Source organism: Watersipora subatra, chromosome 10 (genome assembly GCF_963576615.1).
Source record: "Watersipora subatra chromosome 10, tzWatSuba1.1, whole genome shotgun sequence".
Classification (NCBI taxonomy): domain Eukaryota; kingdom Metazoa; phylum Bryozoa; class Gymnolaemata; order Cheilostomatida; family Watersiporidae; genus Watersipora; species Watersipora subatra.
In genome coordinates, this window is record NC_088717.1 from 1,427,611 (window position 1) to 1,449,546 (window position 21,936).

Sequence of the window (21,936 nt, forward strand, 5' to 3'; positions counted from 1 at the left end):
ATAATAATAATTAACAAGGTTGAAATATAAGTTCTAATGAAAAAGAGCAAGTGTGAGAACAAACTGGGTGGAATTGAGAGGCTTCCATGTTAGTTTTCCTCAAGTATGATCCTCTCTGCCTCCTTTGAAAATGTCAGCAAAAAACAATGTATTCCTTAATATGTTGACTAAGATGTTCATCACTTTCTTCTACCTCGAATGTTTAAGTTATTCGCTGAGTAAGTCTAATACACTCCTGTAGATGTTTAATTTCCACAGGACAAAGCGAGAACTGAGAACTGAGCGAGCACTAGAATAGTTGACTGCTGCAACTGACCTATTTGGGTCACGATCAAACTATCCGGTATGCATATGCAAGCATTCCATATACCACTAGATGCTGTAACTACAAGTGTGGATGGAATGTTGCTGGTAAAATGTATCGTAGCATTCCAGTCTCTAGCAGAATGCATAAGCAGGCATCCCTTGCCAACTGCACTTCCATCAACATAGGTTGTCTCGAGCTGACGCTTGTCATAAGACGTTCTCATTGATCGCCTTGGCTACAAGGAATAAAGAATAGGTGTGAAAGGTTCACAGAGGGTTCACAGAGGTAACATTTGCTTTGTAGTTTTGAGAGCTAATCAAAAATGGCTTATCAGTTAATAACTTGATGCAGACTCAAAGTGAACTAAAATTTTAAATGATAATTAAGACATCAAATAAAATCAAAAATGATCAAATGATAGCTTATGATAGCCTTGTATCTGTATCTTATGATAGCCTTGTATCTGTATCTTATGGTAGGCTAGTACCTGTATCTTATGGTAGCCTTGTATCTGTATCTTATGATAGCCTTGTATCTGTATCTTATGGTAGCCTTGTATCTGTATCTTATGATAGCCTTGTATCTGTATCTCATGGTAGGCTAGTACCTGTATCTTATGGTAGCCTTGTACCTGTATCTTATGATAGCCTTGTATCTGTATCTTATGGTAGCCTTGTACCTGTATCTTATGATAGCCTTGTATCTGTATCTTATGATAGCCTTGTATCTGTATCTTATGGTAGGCTAGTACCTGTATCTTATGGTAGCCTTGTACCTGTATCTTATGATAGCCTTGTATCTGTATCGTATGGTAGGCTAGTACCTGTATCTTATGGTAGCCTTGTACCTGTATCTTATGATAGCCTTGTATCTGTATCTTATGGTAGCCTTGTATCTGTATCTTATGGTAGCCTTGTATCTATATCTTATGATAGCCTTGTGACTGTATCTTATGGTAGCTTTGTATCTGTATCTTATGGTAGCTTTGTATCTGTATCTTATGGTAGCCTTGTATCTGTATCTTATGATAGTCTTGTATCTGTATCTTATGGTAGCCTTGTATCTGTATCTTATGATAGCCTTGTGACTGTATCTTATGGTAGCCTTGTATCTGTATCTTATGGTAGCTTTGTATCTGTATCTTATGGTAGCCTTGTATCTGTATCTTATGATAGCCTTGTATATGTATCTTATGATAGCCTTGTATCTGTATCTTATGATAGTCTTGTATTTGTATCTTATGATAGCCTTGTATCTGTATCTTATGATAGCCTTGTATCTGTATCTTATGGAAGCCTTGTATCTGTATCTTATGATAGTCTTGTATCTGTATCTTATGATAGCCTTGTATCTGTATCTTATGATAGCCTTGTATATGTATCTTATGGTAGCCATGTATCTGTAACTTTCCAGCATATGTAGTCTCTCATAGAAATTTTAAAATGGAATCACTAATGATGATGGTTGCACAAATGAATTCGCTAAAGTAATGTTTGCTGATAATAGATTGATAGGCAAATAGTTCTAAATTTATCAAAGCAATATGTCAAGAGTAGCAAATTGCAAACAGGTTGCCATTTGCTTTGCAGAATACAACGTTAAAAATAAGGCAAATTATAACCCGCTCTGGCAATGTCGGAAGGCAAAGAAGATGCTGTGCAGTAACTTATATATAAATGTTATATTATTATAAGTTATATTTACATATATTTATGGTCTTGTTATATGTTAAAGAGAAATAGACTAATTTATATGTTGTGTTTACATATATTACATATATTACATAATGATGTGTTAAACTTATATATTGTATCATTATAAGTAGGCTACATACTAATATATATTATATGAATGTCATATGTATCTATAGGCTATTTTATTTTCATGTATTGCTTAAGGGACACAAGACTCTCAGAAGTGTGATTGGTGTGGTTCAGAGCTGTTATACTTGTGTGTGGGTAACGCTTTTCTAAAAATTATATTTTTTAAAAATTGTTTAAAATGAAGTTGCTATTTGTGGAAATATTTTTTAGGTGGTTTGAGTAAAGGCACCAATATATACAATATATACCCTCATTCTTTGTGGTCATTTCTTGTAATAAATACAGTATATACCTTCATCATTTAGGGTCATCTCTTGTAATAAATACAGTATATACACCGGCATCCTTTGTGGTCATCTCTTGTAATAAATACAGTATATACCGTCATCCTTTGTGGTCATCTCTTGTAATAAAATATGTGGGCGACTCCACTTTAGTATGAGACTTAATTCTAACTAATTCTTTTATTTTGAATAACTGATCAACTTATCAAAAATGTAGATTTATTCTAATAAACTTACATGCTTTCATAGCCTTTTTAAATAAATATGAATACTTAAATAACATCAGCTCAAAGAAATGTAAGATATTACTGAGGTGATCTACTTGATGTCCCAATTTCAGCTCTACGATTGGCATTCTGAACAAAGACTCTAATAGATTGGTATGGAATTATAACTTTGTTGAGCTATTGCAATTCTACACATTAGACTTGTTTAGTTCATACCAACTTATACCAACTAGGCTCACTTTCAATTTGTTGCTATAAAGTCTTGATAAGTTGTCCTCCCCTGCCTAAGTCTTGGATCCTGCTAACAAAATATGTGTATTTTATTATAATTATATACGTATACCTACATGTATATGTATGAGTAGAGGTATTGTCTTGCGAGTGGCTGACAAGTGCTAGCAGTCAAGCGAGATGATAGGCATTCTTGAGAGCTGATGGGCTGAGACAATGTAAATCATACCAAAAGAGCCGCCTGTCAGACGCCCGGCTCCTGAGTGAATCATGCAAATGGCCGATGGCTCTATGGATAGATACCCGATGGCTCTATAGATGCTGTAGTTACTTGGGAAGAAGGTTGTCAAGTGAAATGAATTCGTAGCTAGTGCATAATTTTATGTAGTCAAACATCTAGTAACTGTTGTATATCATATCTGTACATTCGACAACTTGGCAGCTATGTTGGATTTGTTGCAGTGCTTGGTCAGTTCAATTGGCCTAGTACTACAGAATAAGACACCAAGAGAAGTGATCTATGACATGTCTCCTTCGTGCTTAGTAAATACTTTTTTATTGGTCAACATTGTGGCTGGTTTTGTAAGTTATGTGGGTGTTGTTCAGACAAGGTAGACAAGGAGAACTGCAAGGGTGTAACTATAATCCACCCACCTCTTCTGTAAACAGGTGTTTTACAGCGGCATTGTGCGCAACCTACCTGTTCAGTGTTACATCGTGATTATCTCTGGTATTTAGGTCAAAATTATTATCCGCTGCTGATAGGTCAAGAGGTCAAGTGAGCGTAATGCAGCATTGAAACTGTATACAGTAGAGTGCAGATCCAGTTGCCGAAAGACCATCTCATAGTGAGCTTGCACATCTAGTCTAGTTGTTAAAGCTATCTCGTGTGGCAATTAATAACTGCCAGCACTTGCTGCCGACTGCCATAACTTATCGCTTCTCATTACTTTATTTTTATCTTCTAAGGCAGCATCTCTAGAGCGGCTCATTCGGTGCCGATTAAAGGGCTACAGCCAGCTTTCAACAGATCCAAGATTTTACTTCAATCTGACTTTGGAAAAGTAAATATCACGTTTTGGAAATGGGTGAGTTATCTTCTCTATTCAGTTATTCTTTATTGTCTATTCTATATTCTAACAACCAATCTTCACCAGTCTATTGGCATACGTTAAAAGTAAAGCCATTCAAGCAAAACTTATTTCCAATCAACAGAAATGTCCTCTTCATCCCTCACCGCTTAGTTAGCTCACTTCTGACTCTCAAGTTTGCATACCATGACAGAATCTAACAGGTACTCTGAAAAGTTTGTCTATGCCTCTGGTCAACTTGACGGAAGCAAAGGTAAGGGAGCTTAGTGCTCATTCAGCAAAAGAACTAAATTTTAAAACCTATAAATTCCATAAAAAGTACCTGGTGAACTTGTCTATGTATGCAGATGTATACTTCCTAGACTTACATACGTATTGACCCCTTCAACTAAAAGGTCACCGAATTCGAAGAAAATTTTCGAATTTAACATAGGTAATCCTGAACAGCTGTTAGATTAAATAGGCTATGAAATCAGGGAAATGAGAGCTTGGAAATATCTGCCAAGTTAAACTTTCACAAGGATGGCATGTCTCAGGTTTTGTGTTGTAGTAATCCACTATTTCACGCTACATCTGTGACATGTTATACCTTTATATATCTATTATTTCATTTCTGCTAGTCTGAACCTAACTTACACATATAGCCATAGTTAACTTACACATATAGCCATAGTTAACTTACACATATAGCCATAGTTAACTTACGCATATAGCTATAGTTAACTTACACATATAGCCATAGCTAGCTTACACATATAGCCATAGTTTGGCTTGTTTGAACACTTAGAGATTAGAAATTGAGAAATCTTTCTATTTATAGTGTCTTATTTCAAAAATGGAAAATCACACAACTCTTATTGATAGCGCATGACTTTACTCAGCGAATATCGAAATTTCAAAGAGATCAGAGAGTGTCCTGGAGTCGCGCACTATTTTTATAACAGCAACTCATGACAAAATTTGAAGTAAGTTTTTCAGTGACTAATTTCAATATCCAGAACTGATTTTTCCAAGAAAATAGCAAGTTAAAACTTACAAAACTCACTCTTTTTTGTGACAATTCGATTTGCTGTCTGTCATGTAACACTCAGGCTAACGAAGGGGGGGGGGGTTTATAACGGATGGCCTACACTCAGATATGGTTCAATTATCTCCCCACTGAAACATTCTGCAATAAGGAATGTTACGGATAGTGAAATAATGCTCTCATTAGCCGTCTAATATATCGCTGCTTCATGATCTCAACTCTCTTTCTCCGCTTCTCATCTTCCTCCCATTTAATCTTTCATATAGCTCTATATTTTGGTCTTATCCTATCCTCGGCAACCCGAGAGAGCTCATAGGCAAATGATAACCACAAAGCTAGCCGTTTGTTTATACTGGACAGCTATTCTTGACAGTAGTAATGACTACACAGGAACGAGACAGTATGTGGAAAGATGGTAGAGGACTTTGAGCCTGATTAGGTGTGTAGGTGTTGACTAGGTCATACAAGTGATGGCGTTATGTTATCGGTTAGTTCCTAATAAGACTTTCAACTAGTGTTGGGTAGACTGATCATCTACTCACATCGTTGCATAGCAACAAATACGCGTGGCTTTAGTTAAATCATTTACCAGTGTCATTTCATGAGTCACAACAAATGAATTTACTAACAGGAATGTGGAAATTTTGAGCCAAATCAAACATCTTATCATGGCTGCACTTTTATTAACAGGAATAATTTTAAAATTTTCAAATTCTTTCTAGGCATCGGGGTTACAAAGCAACAAGTAACTGTTTGCCGGTTTTACCAGTTTTTAAAGTTTACGGCAGTTTGATGCTTTTTGTTAGGATCTCTAAAACTGATTTTTCATACTAGGTGACATATCTTAGCAGTTTTTCTCACGCAATTCCTACTAGGGTAGAAGGGCCCCAATTCCTACTAGGGTAGAAGGGCCCCCAATTCCTACTAGGGTAGAAGGGCCCCAGCCAGTGGGAAAACTAATTATAATACCCGCTGGCTGTCGGATAGTTTATAGGCTGTCAGTCAATACTCTCATCTAATGCTGCCCGTCGTGCACTCAGAATAAATAGTGATAGGCATGTTCGCCTACAGCGAAGATCGTCTTTTTACAACTCTCTCATTAGCCAATTGTTTTATTACTCGTAATCGAGATGAGGTATGGAGTGCCTGGATGATTGCTTACTATTGCTGCAATTCCTTAGCATATACATGTAAGTAATTCATTGCGCATCACATTACAACTTCATTCGATCGATCGTAGTTTATACGTCAGCGTTGAAATAATGACTCAAATAGTATTAGAGGAATCTACTGATTCCATGTTAATTACACTGTTGCATTGAGATGCTGCCTGTGTGAGAAGTCAACTCAAACATATAAGACCTCTATGTATTAGGTTAGCCAACTAGTCAGCGTACATGTAGACTTGAGAAATATTGGCAGCATGCTCTCAAATACGGTCTATGGCAAAATAGAAATCTGTAGAGACTTGAACAGTATGAATGGTTAGATGGTATTATTGACTACAGACTTATTCTGGTTGTGTATAACTTTATAGTCATTTTTATAATGTAAATAATAATATATATAATAACCTTATAATCAAAATATAAAATAACCTTTATAATAGTTTCAAGCAATTAATGCTTTTTTCTAACATTAATCGATCACATCTACAACATTTGTGCGAATGGCATAACATCATGTCGGCTTGGGCTTTCATATACCTTTAGTTTTTTAAGCTACTCTGAGACTCAATTGAAAGTCTCAAGTTTGTTGTGAATGTTTGTATTCGTGAATTGATTTACACGACTCTATATGTGTGAGTGTCCCTAACATGAACATGTCAAATCAGGAAATACAGCATTAAGCATACATAAGCATGCAGACTGAGAACATAGTCAAAATAACAAATAATAAATGAATAATGGTCGACACAGATATCTATGTCTATATATCTATATATCTATGACTATATATCTATGACTATATAGCTATGTCTATATATCTATGTATATATGTCTATATATCTATGCCAATATATCTATGTCAATATATCTATGTCTATATATCTATGTCTATATATCTATGTCTACATATCTGTGTCTATATATCTGTGTCTATATATCTATGTCTATATAGCTATGTCTATATATCTATGTATATATGTCTATATATCTATGCCAATATATCTATGTCAATATATCTATGTCTATATATCTATGTCTATATATCTATGTCTACATATCTGTGTCTATATATCTGTGTCTATATATCTATGTCTATATAGCTATGTCTATATATCTATGTATATATGTCTATATATCTATGCCAATATATCTATGTCAATATATCTATGTCTATATATCTATGTCTATATATCTATGTCTACATATCTGTGTCTATATATCTATGTCTATATATCTATGTCAATATATCTATGTCTATATATCTATGTCTATATATCTATGTCAATATATCTATGTCTATATATCTATGTCTATATATCTGTCTATATATCTATGTCTATATATCTATGACTATATATCTATGACTATATAGCTATGTCTATATATCTATGTATATATGTCTATATATCTATGCCAATATATCTATGTCAATATATCTATGTCTATATATCTATGTCTATATATCTATGTCTACATATCTGTGTCTATATATCTGTGTCTATATATCTATGTCAATATATCTATGTCTATATATCTATGTCTATATATCTATGTCAATATATCTATGTCTATATATCTATGTCTATATATCTGTCTATATATCTATGTCTATATATCTATGTCTATATACCTATGTCTATATATCTAAGCCTATAGGCCTATATATATACATACATATATATATATATATATATATATGTATGTATATATATATATATGTAAATTTATAAATATATATATATATATATATATATATCTATGTCTATATATTTATATATCTATACATACGTATCTATATTGTTATAGACAATCATGAAGATTAACGAATATTCAAACGTAGAGAAAAAACTAACCGCGGTATTTTAATCGAGTTAGAACTATTCAATGTAGGCAAACAGGATTAAAAAGCTGGAGACCCTAAAGTAATATGCGTGAGATAGTCAATAATCAGCATACCAGCGTTGATTGAGTTAAAAATTGTGATTCTTTGTAATTGGTAACTGATCGCTGCTTTACTACACGCCCACCAGACCCATACAGGGGTGGAGCCTTTGTACAAGGGTGGAGCATTTGTACAGGGGTGGAGCCTTTGTACAAGGGTGAAACCTTTGTACAGGGATGGACCCTTTGTACAGGGGCGAAACCTTTGTACAGGGGTGGAACCTTTGTACAGGGGTGGAACCTTTGTACGGGGGTGGAACCTTTGTACAGGGGTGGACCCTTTGTACAGGGGCGAAACCTTTGTACAGGGGCGAAACCTTTGTACAGGGGTGGAACCTTTGTACAGGGGTGGAACCTTTGTATCGGGGCGGAGCCTTTGTACAGGGGTTGACCCTTTGTACAGGGGCGAAACCTTTGTACAGGGGTGGAACCTTTGTACAGGGGTGGAACCTTTGTGCGGGGGTGGAGCCTTTGTACAGGGGTGGAACCTTCACACAGGTGTAACGCTGTAGTATGGGTTTGATAGCCACAAGCAATGTTCTTGAAAAATAATTTTTCTACCTCGAGCAATTTAACATCCAAATTATAGTTTCTAGTAGCTCATTACAATGGTTATAAATCCTACATATTGTATGTACGTCTCACTCATCATCTCTACCCATTCTACCTTCTTTGTAGGTGGTGCCGGAGCAATATGTAAGTAGAGGTCAAAGTTGTTCTCTCTAGCATGCTATGTATCAACCTTATTTAGGCGTATCCGCTTTGCCTTTCAGCGCAAGCAAAAATGTTACGCCTGGCGCTTGTGTGAGGATTTTAACCCTTCATTTGCAAATTACGAGATCAGTGATGCCAGCAGATGCTATTAATTGCTACTAAATATCTTACATAAAGTCAATGTTCCACCTTCCTCAGCCTTTCTCTTGAAGGATAGTTGTAATGTTTAGCTATTATAACTTTATTGTAAGGTTTGGAGTTGTCTTCCGCTAACTAACTTTGACATCAGTGACTGCAGTTTATAGTTACCGCAGACAATACTGGCTAGTAATGTGTAGCTTTGTCCGTTACTAAAAACAAGGCGTGTCTTTTATTCAGGGCATTGTTTACGAGCTGGTATTGTGGCCATTGAAACATGTTCTGTTATGTTTTAAAGAAAGGCCAAATCTGACCAGGGGGTAGCTTCTGTTTATCAACTGCACATGTTTATACCATGATCAAATTTTTTCAAAATCCTAAAAACTGAGTGTATGTCGATCTCTAACTTGATTGACTCGTAAATATACAAGTTTACTGAACAGCCTTGAAAACCAATCAGTTCTTTGCAGAGAGAGGAAGTTGAAAAGGTGAACAAATACATTAGGGCCTTATAGAATATACTCATGGAAATTAAATAAGTCGCCATAGCATGTGCCTAAATAGATGCATAAATAGACTTGTATAAAAATAGATAAAATCAACAGGCAAGAAAAACAAGCTGTTATGGGTTGAGGTCAATTTTACCGGAGAATAACCAGTCATTTGGGAAAAGATAACTTTCATATGAAAATAAACTACAGTGGCACCTCGGTTCTCGAACATAATCCGTTCCAAAAAGTTATTCAAAAACCGAGTTGTTCGAGATCCAAAACAAATATTCCCATTATAATTAATGTATGTAAGCTTTAATCCGTTCCAAGTCGAGAAAACAACTTCGGTCAAGTATTTTTTTAACATTTCACCCCATAAATTGTACTGTATATTACATACTATAAATAAAAACCGTAGATATAGATCACGTTTAATTTTAATAAAATACAGTCAAACATGGATAACTCGCCCACGGATAGCTCGAACACATGGTTAATTCGAACGGTTTCTTTGGTCCGTTCCCACGTAATGATAAATTGCTATAAATAACTCGAACTCAACACTGTTAACTCGAACTGTTTTTTTGCCCAACGGCTACCAAAATGGTTGTTATCGCTTTAAAAAATCACTTTATTCAAAGCCATAGAGGTAAACCTCATCTTTTCGTAATTCATAAGCGTCGTTATTACCACCATCGGCAAAATATTTTTGTCAACGACTTTTCTAAAGGTTTGGTGAAATTTGATTTATACTGCTATACGATGAATAGCACGGGCTAGCTGGGTCACTCGCGCAAGGATTTCCGCTACGCACATACAAAACAAAAACAGCATGTTGTTTTTGTTTTGTATGTGCGTGGCGAAAATCCTTGAGTGCGTGACCCGGCTAGCGCGTGATGAATAGTTTTCCGACGTTGATTACGTGTTGAATCAACGCCGGAATGTTGAATGTTTAGAACGTCTTAAAAATTGTTGTAATTAAACGTATACGTTGTCTTAGCTAAAAAACTATTCATCGTTTGACCTAAACACAGAATACGTGTGTACATTCAATAAGTATCCATTCAAAAAGCGTGAGTGATATACAATGTACCGTAAAACCTCGTAAAACTTCTAATTGAACTGCCTCGGAGTGTTGCTCTTAACGAATCCCAGGTAAAGTAAGGCAATCTTTGCATAAAATTCAAGAAAAATCGGCAAAATTGATCGTGGGTAAAACGCTCAAAAGAAAAAGATGTCTTTTCTTTTGAGCATTTCAACAACGATCAAGTTTTGCCAATGTCAATCTAAAAAACGTCCTGGCAATAACATCACCTCAAACAACAAACCAATCTCAAGTGATAGAAAAATCTCTATACTTTTTGATAAAAACGTTTTAAACTTTACATTCGAAGCATTTAATTTGAAACAAGCCATTTGTGCTTTTGATTTATATTATAGTTTGTATATGTACATGTATCTACTAATAAATAAGTAAATACATAGACTTGTGACAGTGCTCTGATAACTTGAACACTCTGATAATTCGAACACTTTTGCTCGGTCCCGTAGTGAAGTTCGAGTTATCCATGTTTGACTGTATTTTCTGTCGATGATGATGAAAAAACAAAGAGTAACCATTTTGTATGTTTCGCTTTTAAAACATTAAAAACATTCTAGGTTGACATACAATACCAAAAATTGCAAAAATTTATAATGAAACAGCAAAAAATGCAACAGATCTGTTACATCAAAAATCATGTGAAAAAAACTATAAACAGCAATAGCATGTTTACTTCAGATCTTTGAAGGATAATCCTCCAAAACAATTTAGGGTAACTCGACTGAAGGAGTTGTCTCCCTAGCAAATCTCTTTGATAGAAGGACGTCGTCCCAGATGGCTCCTTCTTTTTTATAAAGAATTTATGAAGCGTAACTTGCTTCTCCCTTTTTTAACGAATGTTTCCATGCTGTTTCCGGAGCTGTTTCGAAGTGTAATTCCAATGCGAATGCTCCTGTTTGACTGAGAACTAAATTTATGTTCGAGATTCGAGACGAACAAATCTCAAATTTTTTGGTCGAAAGCCGAATTGGTTTAGAACCGAAGCGTTCGAAAACTGAGGCTTCACTGTAGTTTATTATGGGAAGAAGTAACTTCAGCATTGATAAAAGCTGTCCTTTGGAAAATGGTCATTTTATACAGGGACAAACAGGCTCCTGCAGAAAAATGTCAATTCCATGGGTGACTAAAGTAGACCCTGTTAAAAAAGACTAAATCATTACAATAGCTGGAATAAAGAGTTTTAAAGTACTACACAGACTTCTGCTCAACCCCTTCACTAAGGGATCTGCCTGCTGCCTTCAAAGGAGTATCATGCGTTGTAGCCATCTCACTAAACAGCCGTGGGAAGATATCAGGGGTATTCATTGTAGAGTTTTACTATACATGCATGAGGCAGCACTGTCAATTTGCTGTCGGCTTATCTTGCTGCTTATGTCTCAGTTTTGAGTTCTTTGGCACCTGCAGGCAGAATCCTTAATTGTTTGGATGACCTTTGTCACCTCTACGTTTATTATGCTGTAACACTAGTTATGAAGTCTGCCTATTTGCTTCAAATGATTTCATCTATGCATTTATTTAAAGGTTTCATTATATTGATGGGCCTAGCAGTGCTCATCTTCTGGGGCTGTGGACTGGTTCTCTCAGTCTATGAAATTGTTATTGGTAAGTCATTCTTCTCTCTGCATATATGATACTCAGTCTATGATGTTACGTCTATTAACTGCCAGAAACCCTTTATTAGCTGTAAAATTCCTTTTTTAAAAGTGTTGACAATTGGTAGCCGGTTCCCCTTTCACAAATGTCATCTGACAATCCATAGGTGTTAGGTTGGAGCTTATGTCGATAGGGTGTAGGTGCTATGAGAGATAGCATGTCTCTGCTGATATACATAGGTGCTTGTTAGTCATGTATGAGTCAGCCATGTCATCACTAGCCTGCTTATACGCAGTTAATTTTAGCTCATGTCAGTATGAAAATTCCACTACATTTCGATTACATTTACTGTGAAGGTGCTCTATACTTTGGCCAATCTTTGTAAACCTTATTCGCCTATGTTGGAGCTTAGCAAGTAATGTCTTTCTTGAAATGACTGGTTTAGCAGGTGTCTTGCCTAAATAGTGTCAACATCAAGCAAATGATGTTTTTGCTTTTCTTTTTCAGGTTTTTAAATTTTTGTAAACCCTCTGACAAAAACAACTATATATAAATGCAGATTTTAATATTTAAAAATACTGTTTCACTGCGTTCATTTTTTAAGATAAGGTCCATATAGCTAGCATTTAAAACAGACGTGGTAGCAACAAGTCTTACACATTTAAAAACCTCACACTATATGTGCTCTTATTTTAAACAGTAGTAATTTCTCTATGTCACGATTTATAACCATCTACAATGTTTGCACACCACCTGTAGCACATGTCAAAGACAAATTCGAATCGTTGTCACTACAGTTATGTAGTTGTCTTAATCAAGCCAACTGAATAAAAATACTGCACCGCAATGAGCAGAGAATTATGATCACACCTTTTTATCATGGTCAACATATTTTAAAAAAACCTTTCACTTAGCCTAATATTTATAGCAAAAAACCTGCTGCAAATACATGTGTGATGAGGGACGCGTTGTTAGCTCACCTAATGTTTTGTGTATGGGTTACTAATGAAGTGTAGTCTATTCCGCTGTCTATCAATATGAGCAATAGTACATTGTTTTGCCAATACTTCAGAGAGCATCATAGTTTAACAATACTTAAATTTCTTTTTCTCATCAAACTTGTATACAAAAACGCACCTGCAGAATCTCCTATTTTACCCGCAATAAAGATATGAAGCCAAAATATTTTTAAATATTCTTCTATATAATATAAGCATTGTGTAGGCAGCATTTGATTGCACTATCTTATGAACAGCAAACCCAAAGAAGCAAATCTAAAATTGGTTTTGAAAAAAATCATAATATGACAAAGTGTTTGCAGTACAAATCTGGTAGACTTTTTGTGTCACATGACACTTCCTTGTGTTCACCGTAAGAGATACTTATGGAATGTAAATATATAATTAAATGTAACTTTAATTTAAATATATTGGCTAGATATAAATAATTGAATAATGTAGTGGCTGCAATTATAAATCTATATCAGCAAGCAAGAAGGTTTGTTAAATACTCAGACAAGGAATAATACAATCAACTCTTTTCTTGAGTACATTTTATTCTATTCTCATTTTATTCTCTTTGATCGCACAGACAAAGTGTGTCTCTTTTGGTGGTTTCTTTAAACTTGTTAGCATAGCGGTGTAGTTTGATTTTAATTATAATCAGGAGCGTAATGTTGTGTCGTCAAACACTGACGATGTTTTTGGACTCGCTATGACAACGCTCGCTTTCTATTATTTTGTGTATAATTACTATTTAATTGTTTTTGACAGTGTTTTTTGAGTTCTAAAGTATTTTAGTGTTGTAATTACCAGTAAATTGAAATAAGTACAAATGGTAAATAGTTAACTTAAAACAACACGCTGTGAACTCTCACCATCGGAAAATGTTGAAAGTGGAATTGTAAAACCGGTTGAGCAACAGTAGGACAATGTCAACAATTTGAAGCTGAAAGTAAATATTTGCTTTACACCCAGTCATAAACTATAAGCTTGCCAATAGCAATACAGTCACACTTTGAAGTGTAACACATCGCATAGCCTTGTTTCTCTGAATCAAACATTTCGTTATAGGAACTCCTGAGGTAATGTCTAGTCTGACATTAGATCATTTGTTATCCATGTGATGTTAGTGTCACCGAGCACTTTCAGTTATTGAATTATATCTAGTCAGATGTCTACAGGAAAGTATCCAGGTAAACTTAGAAAATTGTAATATTGGCTGCTTTTCAAGAATGTGAGTGTTGGTAATAAATGATTTTAGGATCGATAGCACTCGCTGACGCCAACATGACAGACTATGGAGGATGCAACAAGGAAGAAGCAGAAGATGGTGTAAGTCACTGGCATTAGAAAAAATTCTGTGGCAGCAATTTTGCTCGGCAGTTGAAGTGGCAGACCTTTCTATTTAAAATGTGCGATTCAAATAAGTTAAAATCGCAAGCTTTATAAAACTTGGCAGTCGCATAAATATAAAATAAAGAAGCAAATTATAACAAACATAAATGTAAAACTTGGCAGATATTTATATTCTTTGATGCAGAGAGTAAGTTTTGGAAAGAATGAGAACTGGAAACACTGGAAACCCAAATCACATTGAACCAAATCACAGTTGAACCAAATATGCAGTGATACAAACTGAGGTCGCTGTAGCCTGCTTCTTAATCAACTGACTTAATGAATAAGTTTTTGTTACCATATCTGAGTTTATTTGTGAGCCAACATACTCTCAGTCCATAGGAACTGGTAATTGATCCTGGTAGTCAACATAGCTGCCTCTCAAATATGCGCATCACCAAATGTGTACACATTGAATTATATTTACATATAAATATATGAACATACCAGCCATGTGTATAATTAGACACAACTATATAACAGGTATACAAATCTGTGCGTGATATAAATTAACCTTTTCAGCATATTCAACTGCATTCTCATTGTATCCATATACATGGTATTTTTAACCATAAATGGACACTTGCCATTTGCTGTCACATCATTAATTTAGGTAAGCAGAATACCTTTTAATTCATTGCCTACTAGAAGCTAAGTAAAGCTGCTCGGCACAACGTTTTTGGATGGTCATGTGGTGTGACTCTAGTAGGTTTCGTACAAAATGTTTCTGATTAGTGAGTAGTATATTAATTAGCCTGTTATATCTGTACTTAAATGAAAAAAAGCACTTATCTGCATGCATTGAACCAATAGAAAATGTGTTTACAACCTACCTGCATTGAACCAATAAAAATGTGTTTACAATTCACCCGGAGCTTAGTTTCGCTGGAACAAAAACTTTATTTGTATCTTATTTGTATCGCAATTTCTTCTTCGCAATAACCAGCTGGGTCAGATGCACAGCTCTGGAGCTTTCATAGATTGTATATAAATAGTTTTCTGATGATTACCTGCTAAACCATAGTACTGCTGAAAGTGATTATTTTATTGTTAGCAGTAATTATAATGCTGCCAGCTATAGTAATAGTAATAATTCATGGTAGAAGCGACGAGGCCAAAAATGTGTCCTATCTCATTCTGCAACATGTTTGTAGCCTTTTTACAGCATCAGATGAAGTAAAACTTAAAGTTGATTGTTTTAGCATTGAAACACTTTTCACAGACCATGTAGTTCAGAAATTGTGATAACTTATACACGCAATTGTCAAATATTGGGTTTAACGAATAATTAATTATGTGACGGTAAAAATAATTTGGTAGCAAAAGATTTAAACTAACTAGTGTTTTTTACCAAATTTTCACGGTAATAAAATTATGGCAATATTTTGCAAACAGTCAAATTGTGTAAATGAGACCTAAATACCTTTTTTGCAGGTTGACCTCATTCCTCTCTACCTCATCGTCAATGGCATCGTTTGGATCCTTTGGACTATGTGCAGTGCTCTGCTCCGTTGCAATGACATGGAAAGAGCTGCTGGGTTTTACGTGGGCTCAGGTGACCTCAAGGTACAAAGACTGAATAAATTTTTAGCAAAAAACTCAAGGTTAAAAATGGTTAAATGTTATATTTATTTTGTAGCAGAGTGAAAGATACCAATCCTTTTAGAGTTGTCTTCTCGCTATTGCACAAATTCACATGAATCTGTGATTATAAGTTTATAACACTAGAATACTACTAGGGTAAATTACTTATTTTTAACTTTTTCCACCCTCAGGATAAATCTAACAATCATTTCTTGTTTACATACGCTTATTTATATATATATATATATATATATATATATATATATATATATATATATATATATATATATATATATATATAATCCCACGATCAAACACGAGCGAAGCGATTGTTTGGGAGCTTTATGATAAATGCATATGCGCACACAACTTCCAAAGAATTATCCAAAATTACCAAACCCTTGTACCGAAATCCGATCAAAAAATTTAACCATTTTTGTGTAGAGTCGTTTAAGTATAATAATGGTACAAAACACATATAAACCTATTTAAATATGTTGCCAAATCTTTGAAAAGTGTAGACAATATCCTAAAACTAACCCATCTGGTCGGATTATACAGAAATAGACAGATTAATTTGACCTACAATCGCCATTAAAACCATGGCAAGCCTTTTATAATCAAAGTTAAAACCGGCCAGCGAAACGCCGATAAGGCCGCGCGAGAGTAGAACCATCAAGTCGTGCACAATTCACAAGACAAACGTGCACATTTCGCCAGTTTATGGCATTATCCAATTGCCGAAGGTTTCTGTAATTAATGTAGAAGTTCTGAAAAGTAATCGCTTATTTTTCCCCGATTTCAAGGTAACTGACATTTTGAACACTTATAATGAGTACTTTGGTATTCCAACTGTTGTCCAAAGCATTGAAAGTAAAGGAAATGATGATATTTTTCTAACGATTCTTATAAGATTATTACAATATTTAATTGTAAGAATAATTATTCGATTTTATAAGATTTAGTTATAAGAATAATCATTCGAATTTACAAGATCAAAGTGTATAGTGACCGATGGTGTGCAATATGTTACTGTTATTTCTTTTTTAAAGTATTTGTTGATGGTACTACGGCTGTGCCCAATTTTGCGGTGCTGCTAATCCGTTTTTAATATCTGCAAAATTAATCATAATTATAAAATCATTTATATATATTTATATATATACATATATATATATATTTATATATATATGGATATATATATAATTCTTATATATATAAATTATATATATATATAATTTATATATATAAGTTGGAAAATTAAATAGTTTACTTATCTTTCAGCTACTGTCAGTTTCCTGCTGGTGCATTCTTCAGGCTGTAAACTTCAACGTTGATGTCTACAGCCTGAAGAATGCGCCAGCAGGAAACTGACAGTAGCTGAAAGATAGTAAACTATTTAATTTTCCAATTTATACTGCTCCTTCCTATGTTGAGCACTTTGATTTTAGTTCCAAGTAGGATACATTTCAATACTTAATATATATATATATATATATAAAAATTGTTTCCTCACCCCGGATACTCCGTATGGGTGGTAAATTCTGCTCTAACTCGGGTCTCCTACCAGAGACCTGGAAGTTTGAGCACTCGCCTCAAGATCTTAGCTGTTCCCAATAGCGCACTTTTCTGCAACTCACCTGAGTTGATTGTTGTTGGTATTTGGGCAAGCCACATTTTATGCGCTGGTGTTATTGCGCCCAGTGCCCCAATGACTACTGGGATTACAGTTTTTCTTACATTCCAGCATTTTTCAATCTCTTCTCCAAGAGGGAGATATTTCTCTACCTTTTCTTTTTCTTTGCTGGCTATATTGTAGTCATTGGGTACTGCTATATCTATTATAGTAGCTCTCTTGTTCTCCTTGTCTACCACCACTATATCTGGTTGGTTTGCTAGGACATGCTTGTCAGTTCGGATGTAGAAGCCCCAGAGGATCTTAGCGCGGTCATTTTCATTGACCTTACCAGGAGCTTCCCACCAGTGTTGTGGTTTATTAAGGCCATACTCATCACATAGACTTCTATACACAACACCTGCGACATGATTATGCCGCTCAGTGTATGCATTTCCTGCTAGCTGCTTGCATCCACTGATGATGTGTTGGATGGTCTCAGGTGCATCTTTGCACAGTCTGCATCTAGGATCGTCTCTAGTGTGATAGATTTTCGTTTGGAGTTGCCTTGTTGGGAGCACTTGCTCTTGGGCTGCCATGATTAGCGACTCTGTATTGGCCGTTAGATTTCCTTTGTTCAGCCACATGTATGTCTGGTGAAGATCGCCAACCTTAGATATTTGTTGGTGGTAAGTACCATGAAGAGGTTTCGTGTGCCAGTCAATTTCCTCATCATCAGGGCGTAGGTCCGTTGTAAGAGCAGTCGATTGAAATTTAGCTAGCAACTTATCTGAAATGGCCATGGAGGCTGCATATGCTTTGATGTTTTGCTCCTCCTCTTTCGCTGTCTGCTGTACACTTTGGAGCCCCCTACCGCCATCTTTCCTATTAAGATACAATCTAGTAGTATCAGATTTTGGGTGAAGTGCTCCATGCATGGAGCACTTCACCCAAAATATATATACATATATATAGGGAAATTAAAATATATATATATACATATATAAAGAAAATACAGCACTGTATGCATGAGTAGACAACTAAAAATTAACTACAAGCAAAAATCTGCTTTTATACAATAACTGAGATGCTCACAGAGTCACAAGTGAATAAATCCAGTTTTTTAATAAAATTAGTTTTGCATTGTGTTATGAAGTGCCAAAAAATAAGTCGCAAACTTCAACTTGGTGTTTGTGTCATTTCACAGGTGCACTGCATGCAGGGAGACAGGACTGTAGGTCGACACATGGTCAGGAAGTACCTTGCTAATGTACTGGTGGTCATTGCCGTGGCATGGCTGGTGGCAGGTAAGCACATTGTTAACTGAAAAGGTCGTAATAACCTCCGTCTGCCATCTACACTTACCTGCTGCCTCTATGTATTTACCTGCTCACTACATATTACACATATGCCTGGTTACTAAATATATCAACCTACTCACTATAAATGCATTCTTCCTACCTATATGAATATACCTGTTCACTACATATATACAATGTTCATCACTCATATACTCATCACTGTTCTGGCTCAAACCCATTGATTAATTTATCTCTTTGCAGCTGAACAACGAGTGCAACTTTAATTCAAATCTATTCTGCTTGTAATAAAGCTTTTGAGAAATAAATATTGCAGTTAGCAAAGAGAGAGGAATGTTAGTAAATCTATCATTTAGTCTCTTTGAATAAATCCACAAAAACTGAGAATTTAAAATCAGATGCCATGTAGACCACAGGTGTTTCTATACCACAGGTGACATGTATACTACCAGTGCTTTTATACCACAGGTGACATGTGTACCGCAGGTGCTTCTATACCACAGGTGACATGTATATCACAGGTGCTTTTATACTACAGGTGACATGTATACCACAGGTGCTTTTATACCACAGGTGACATGTATACCACAGGTGCTTTTATACCACAGGTGCTTCTATACCGACAGCATCATAAATGTTACCAATGTTGTTAGGCACTGGTTGAGTTCTAATCAGCTTTTTAGCATAAAATAATTTTTGCTGATTTAGTTGCTTTATTCTTCTATTAGCCAAAAGCTGCTACACCCAAGAATAATTATTATTAAAACCTTCAAAAAACAGTTTTAAATGCTTTAAGAATGTTTTTAATTTTTTGTAGCCGAATCATCCTATTACTAAATTAGTTTTCCTTTCTTTGCTCTCTTTCCTTATCATTATTATTATTATTACTATTATATGATAATATAGTTTCTAAAGTTGTTTGACGGGTTTCATTGAGAGCCCGGCTCCTATCCATGAACCAAAGGGTTGCCCCATAATTAAACTTCACTATTATTGTTACTGATTGATCTCTCTCAGCTCTTTGTCTGGCAGTACACTGGTATACAGTAAGGTGCCCTTTCCTCAGATATCCAATACTTTCCGTAATATCTTTGCTGATTCCAACAGAGCAGAAAACTATGCAAAACCAAATAATAATAGTGAATGTGATTAATATTGTTATTATTGTTATTATTATCACTATTGTTATTAATGTTGTTATTAAGTTATTTATTAAATTATTATTAAATTATTCATGAAATTAATATTGTTATTTTTATTATTGTTATTATTATTATTGTTATTATTATGATTTTTATTAAATTCAAACTGCTCACATTGTTATACTACAGTTATATTAGACTTATTATTATTATTATTATTTCGCTTTCATTACTATTATTATTATTGAAAGTTAATGTGCCCGATGTTTAGCTGATAAATGTTAAGTCTGGATCTTAAGCTAAAGCAACTAGCTGGGATCCTTGTCCTCTGGTAGTCTATATCCTCTCGATATTGAGTTCTTTTCTAATTTATTTCTTACTATTATTATTATTGTTATTATGATTATCGGTTTTATTACAGCTCAAGCTGGTGTTATTTTTGGTCATCGACCTAGTTCCACTAGGCTAGGATAAGCAGAACCTTCCTAAGGATGTTAGCCAATCTTAACATCAGCTAACATCATTATTGTTATTCTATTATTACTACCTGTTCTAGAGATTCAATTAAGCGGTAGCCAAATTGCAATAGGTATCCTGTTAGTGTTAAAGTATTGCTGTGTAACTCTTTTACAGGATCAATCTTTGTCTTCTATGGAAATGAGAGAAGTACTTCGAACTGCGCTGAACTCGTGTACCAGTCAGCATCCATTACTTTAATTATGCGCTGGGCATGGGTGGCCTTCATCGTTCTTATCAGCCTCCTTCTCAAGGTCATGCAATGCATCATTCAAAGCAAAGCTCCCGTCGAGAACAAATAAATTTAACTCCTTGCTTTTGAGGTTACTGGACAAATATTGTACAACGATGATCAAGAAGGTGCAATTGCGAGCACGTTTGCTTTCCGCAGTTTGGCCACTTCGCAGGAGCACCTGCCAGTGATGTCATATCACGCGTAGATGGCTGCATTAGACAATCAGTATGCCAGCCAGTTTTATATTTATGTTTGTTAAATTGCATATATGTTACAATTGCTCCCTCGTTATATAGCCAAAGCATTTTTACTATGTCATGTCCTCTGCACTTTAGGCCGTGTTTTCTTGAAGTAATCGTAGGATGTTTTTGGTTTATCCATATCTTATGGCCGATTTATATCATTCTTTAGACTAGATTTTAGCCGACCAGAGACAGTCGCTTATGTTTGTTTGTTTTGGTGTTCGTTACAGACTCGTAGTTGCTTAGCCTGAGATCCTGTCAGGAGATCTATTCTAGATCACCTCCATTTCTAATCACAGTGTTAAATAGATTACATTGTCTACTCCACCAGTGCTACTTTTTACATTTTCCTATCTTTCAACTAAGCCAACGAGTCTCAAACTGATACTATTTCTTGTTTAACCTTGACCCCTGAATTACAGATAACTCAGACCAATACAAAGACACAAAGCTATAAAAAGACATAAACACAGAATTGACCAAGCCATACATAAATTCACTAGCAGCAATCGTTATCTAATTTCATCACATAAGAGTCCAGGTCATTTACGGTGAAGGCAAAGTTCACGAAATTGATGGAAATAGATGGAGCTATTTCTGATATCACTCCTTCATAAACAAAAACTCTTCACTAGAACACAAACTAACATACGAATACATCATAAAAATTTTGTTTTATTCAAATAATCATTATTTGGATATAATTTTTATCCAGATAATTTTGAAAAACTAGTCAAATTTATTGCATA

The 21,936-nt window shown here is 35.0% G+C and overlaps 1 protein-coding gene across 4 annotated transcripts; it reads left to right on the forward strand.

Moving 5' to 3' along the window:
• The first annotated feature begins 471 nt into the window (after positions 1–471).
• LOC137405878 (uncharacterized) lies at positions 472–21,514 on the forward strand. Of its 4 annotated transcripts, none has more exons than XM_068092316.1 (8): positions 472–592; positions 3,842–3,960; positions 8,779–8,796; positions 12,067–12,147; positions 14,401–14,471; positions 15,969–16,100; positions 18,941–19,040; positions 20,828–21,514. In XM_068092316.1, the coding sequence occupies exons 2-8, from the start codon at positions 3,957–3,959 to the stop codon at positions 21,010–21,012; spliced, it is 591 nt and encodes a 196-aa protein (XP_067948417.1). In that variant the 5' UTR covers positions 472–592; positions 3,842–3,956; the 3' UTR covers positions 21,013–21,514. The 4 variants fall into 4 exon arrangements, with proteins under 4 accessions (XP_067948417.1, XP_067948418.1, XP_067948416.1 ...); XM_068092317.1 differs by having other exon boundaries at positions 491–592; positions 3,846–3,960; XM_068092318.1 differs by lacking the exon at positions 472–592 and adding an exon at positions 3,706–3,720.
• Positions 21,515–21,936: the final 422 nt, after the last annotated feature.

What these genes read in the sequence shown, in the direction of transcription:
- LOC137405878 (XM_068092316.1), top strand. An exon ending in TGGGCTCAGGTGACCTCAAG is followed by an intron (nt 16,101 to 18,940) that starts GTACAAAGACTG and finishes GTCATTTCACAG; the next exon opens with GTGCACTGCATGCAGGGAGA. An exon ending in CGTGGCATGGCTGGTGGCAG is followed by an intron (nt 19,041 to 20,827) that starts GTAAGCACATTG and finishes ACTCTTTTACAG; the next exon opens with GATCAATCTTTGTCTTCTAT.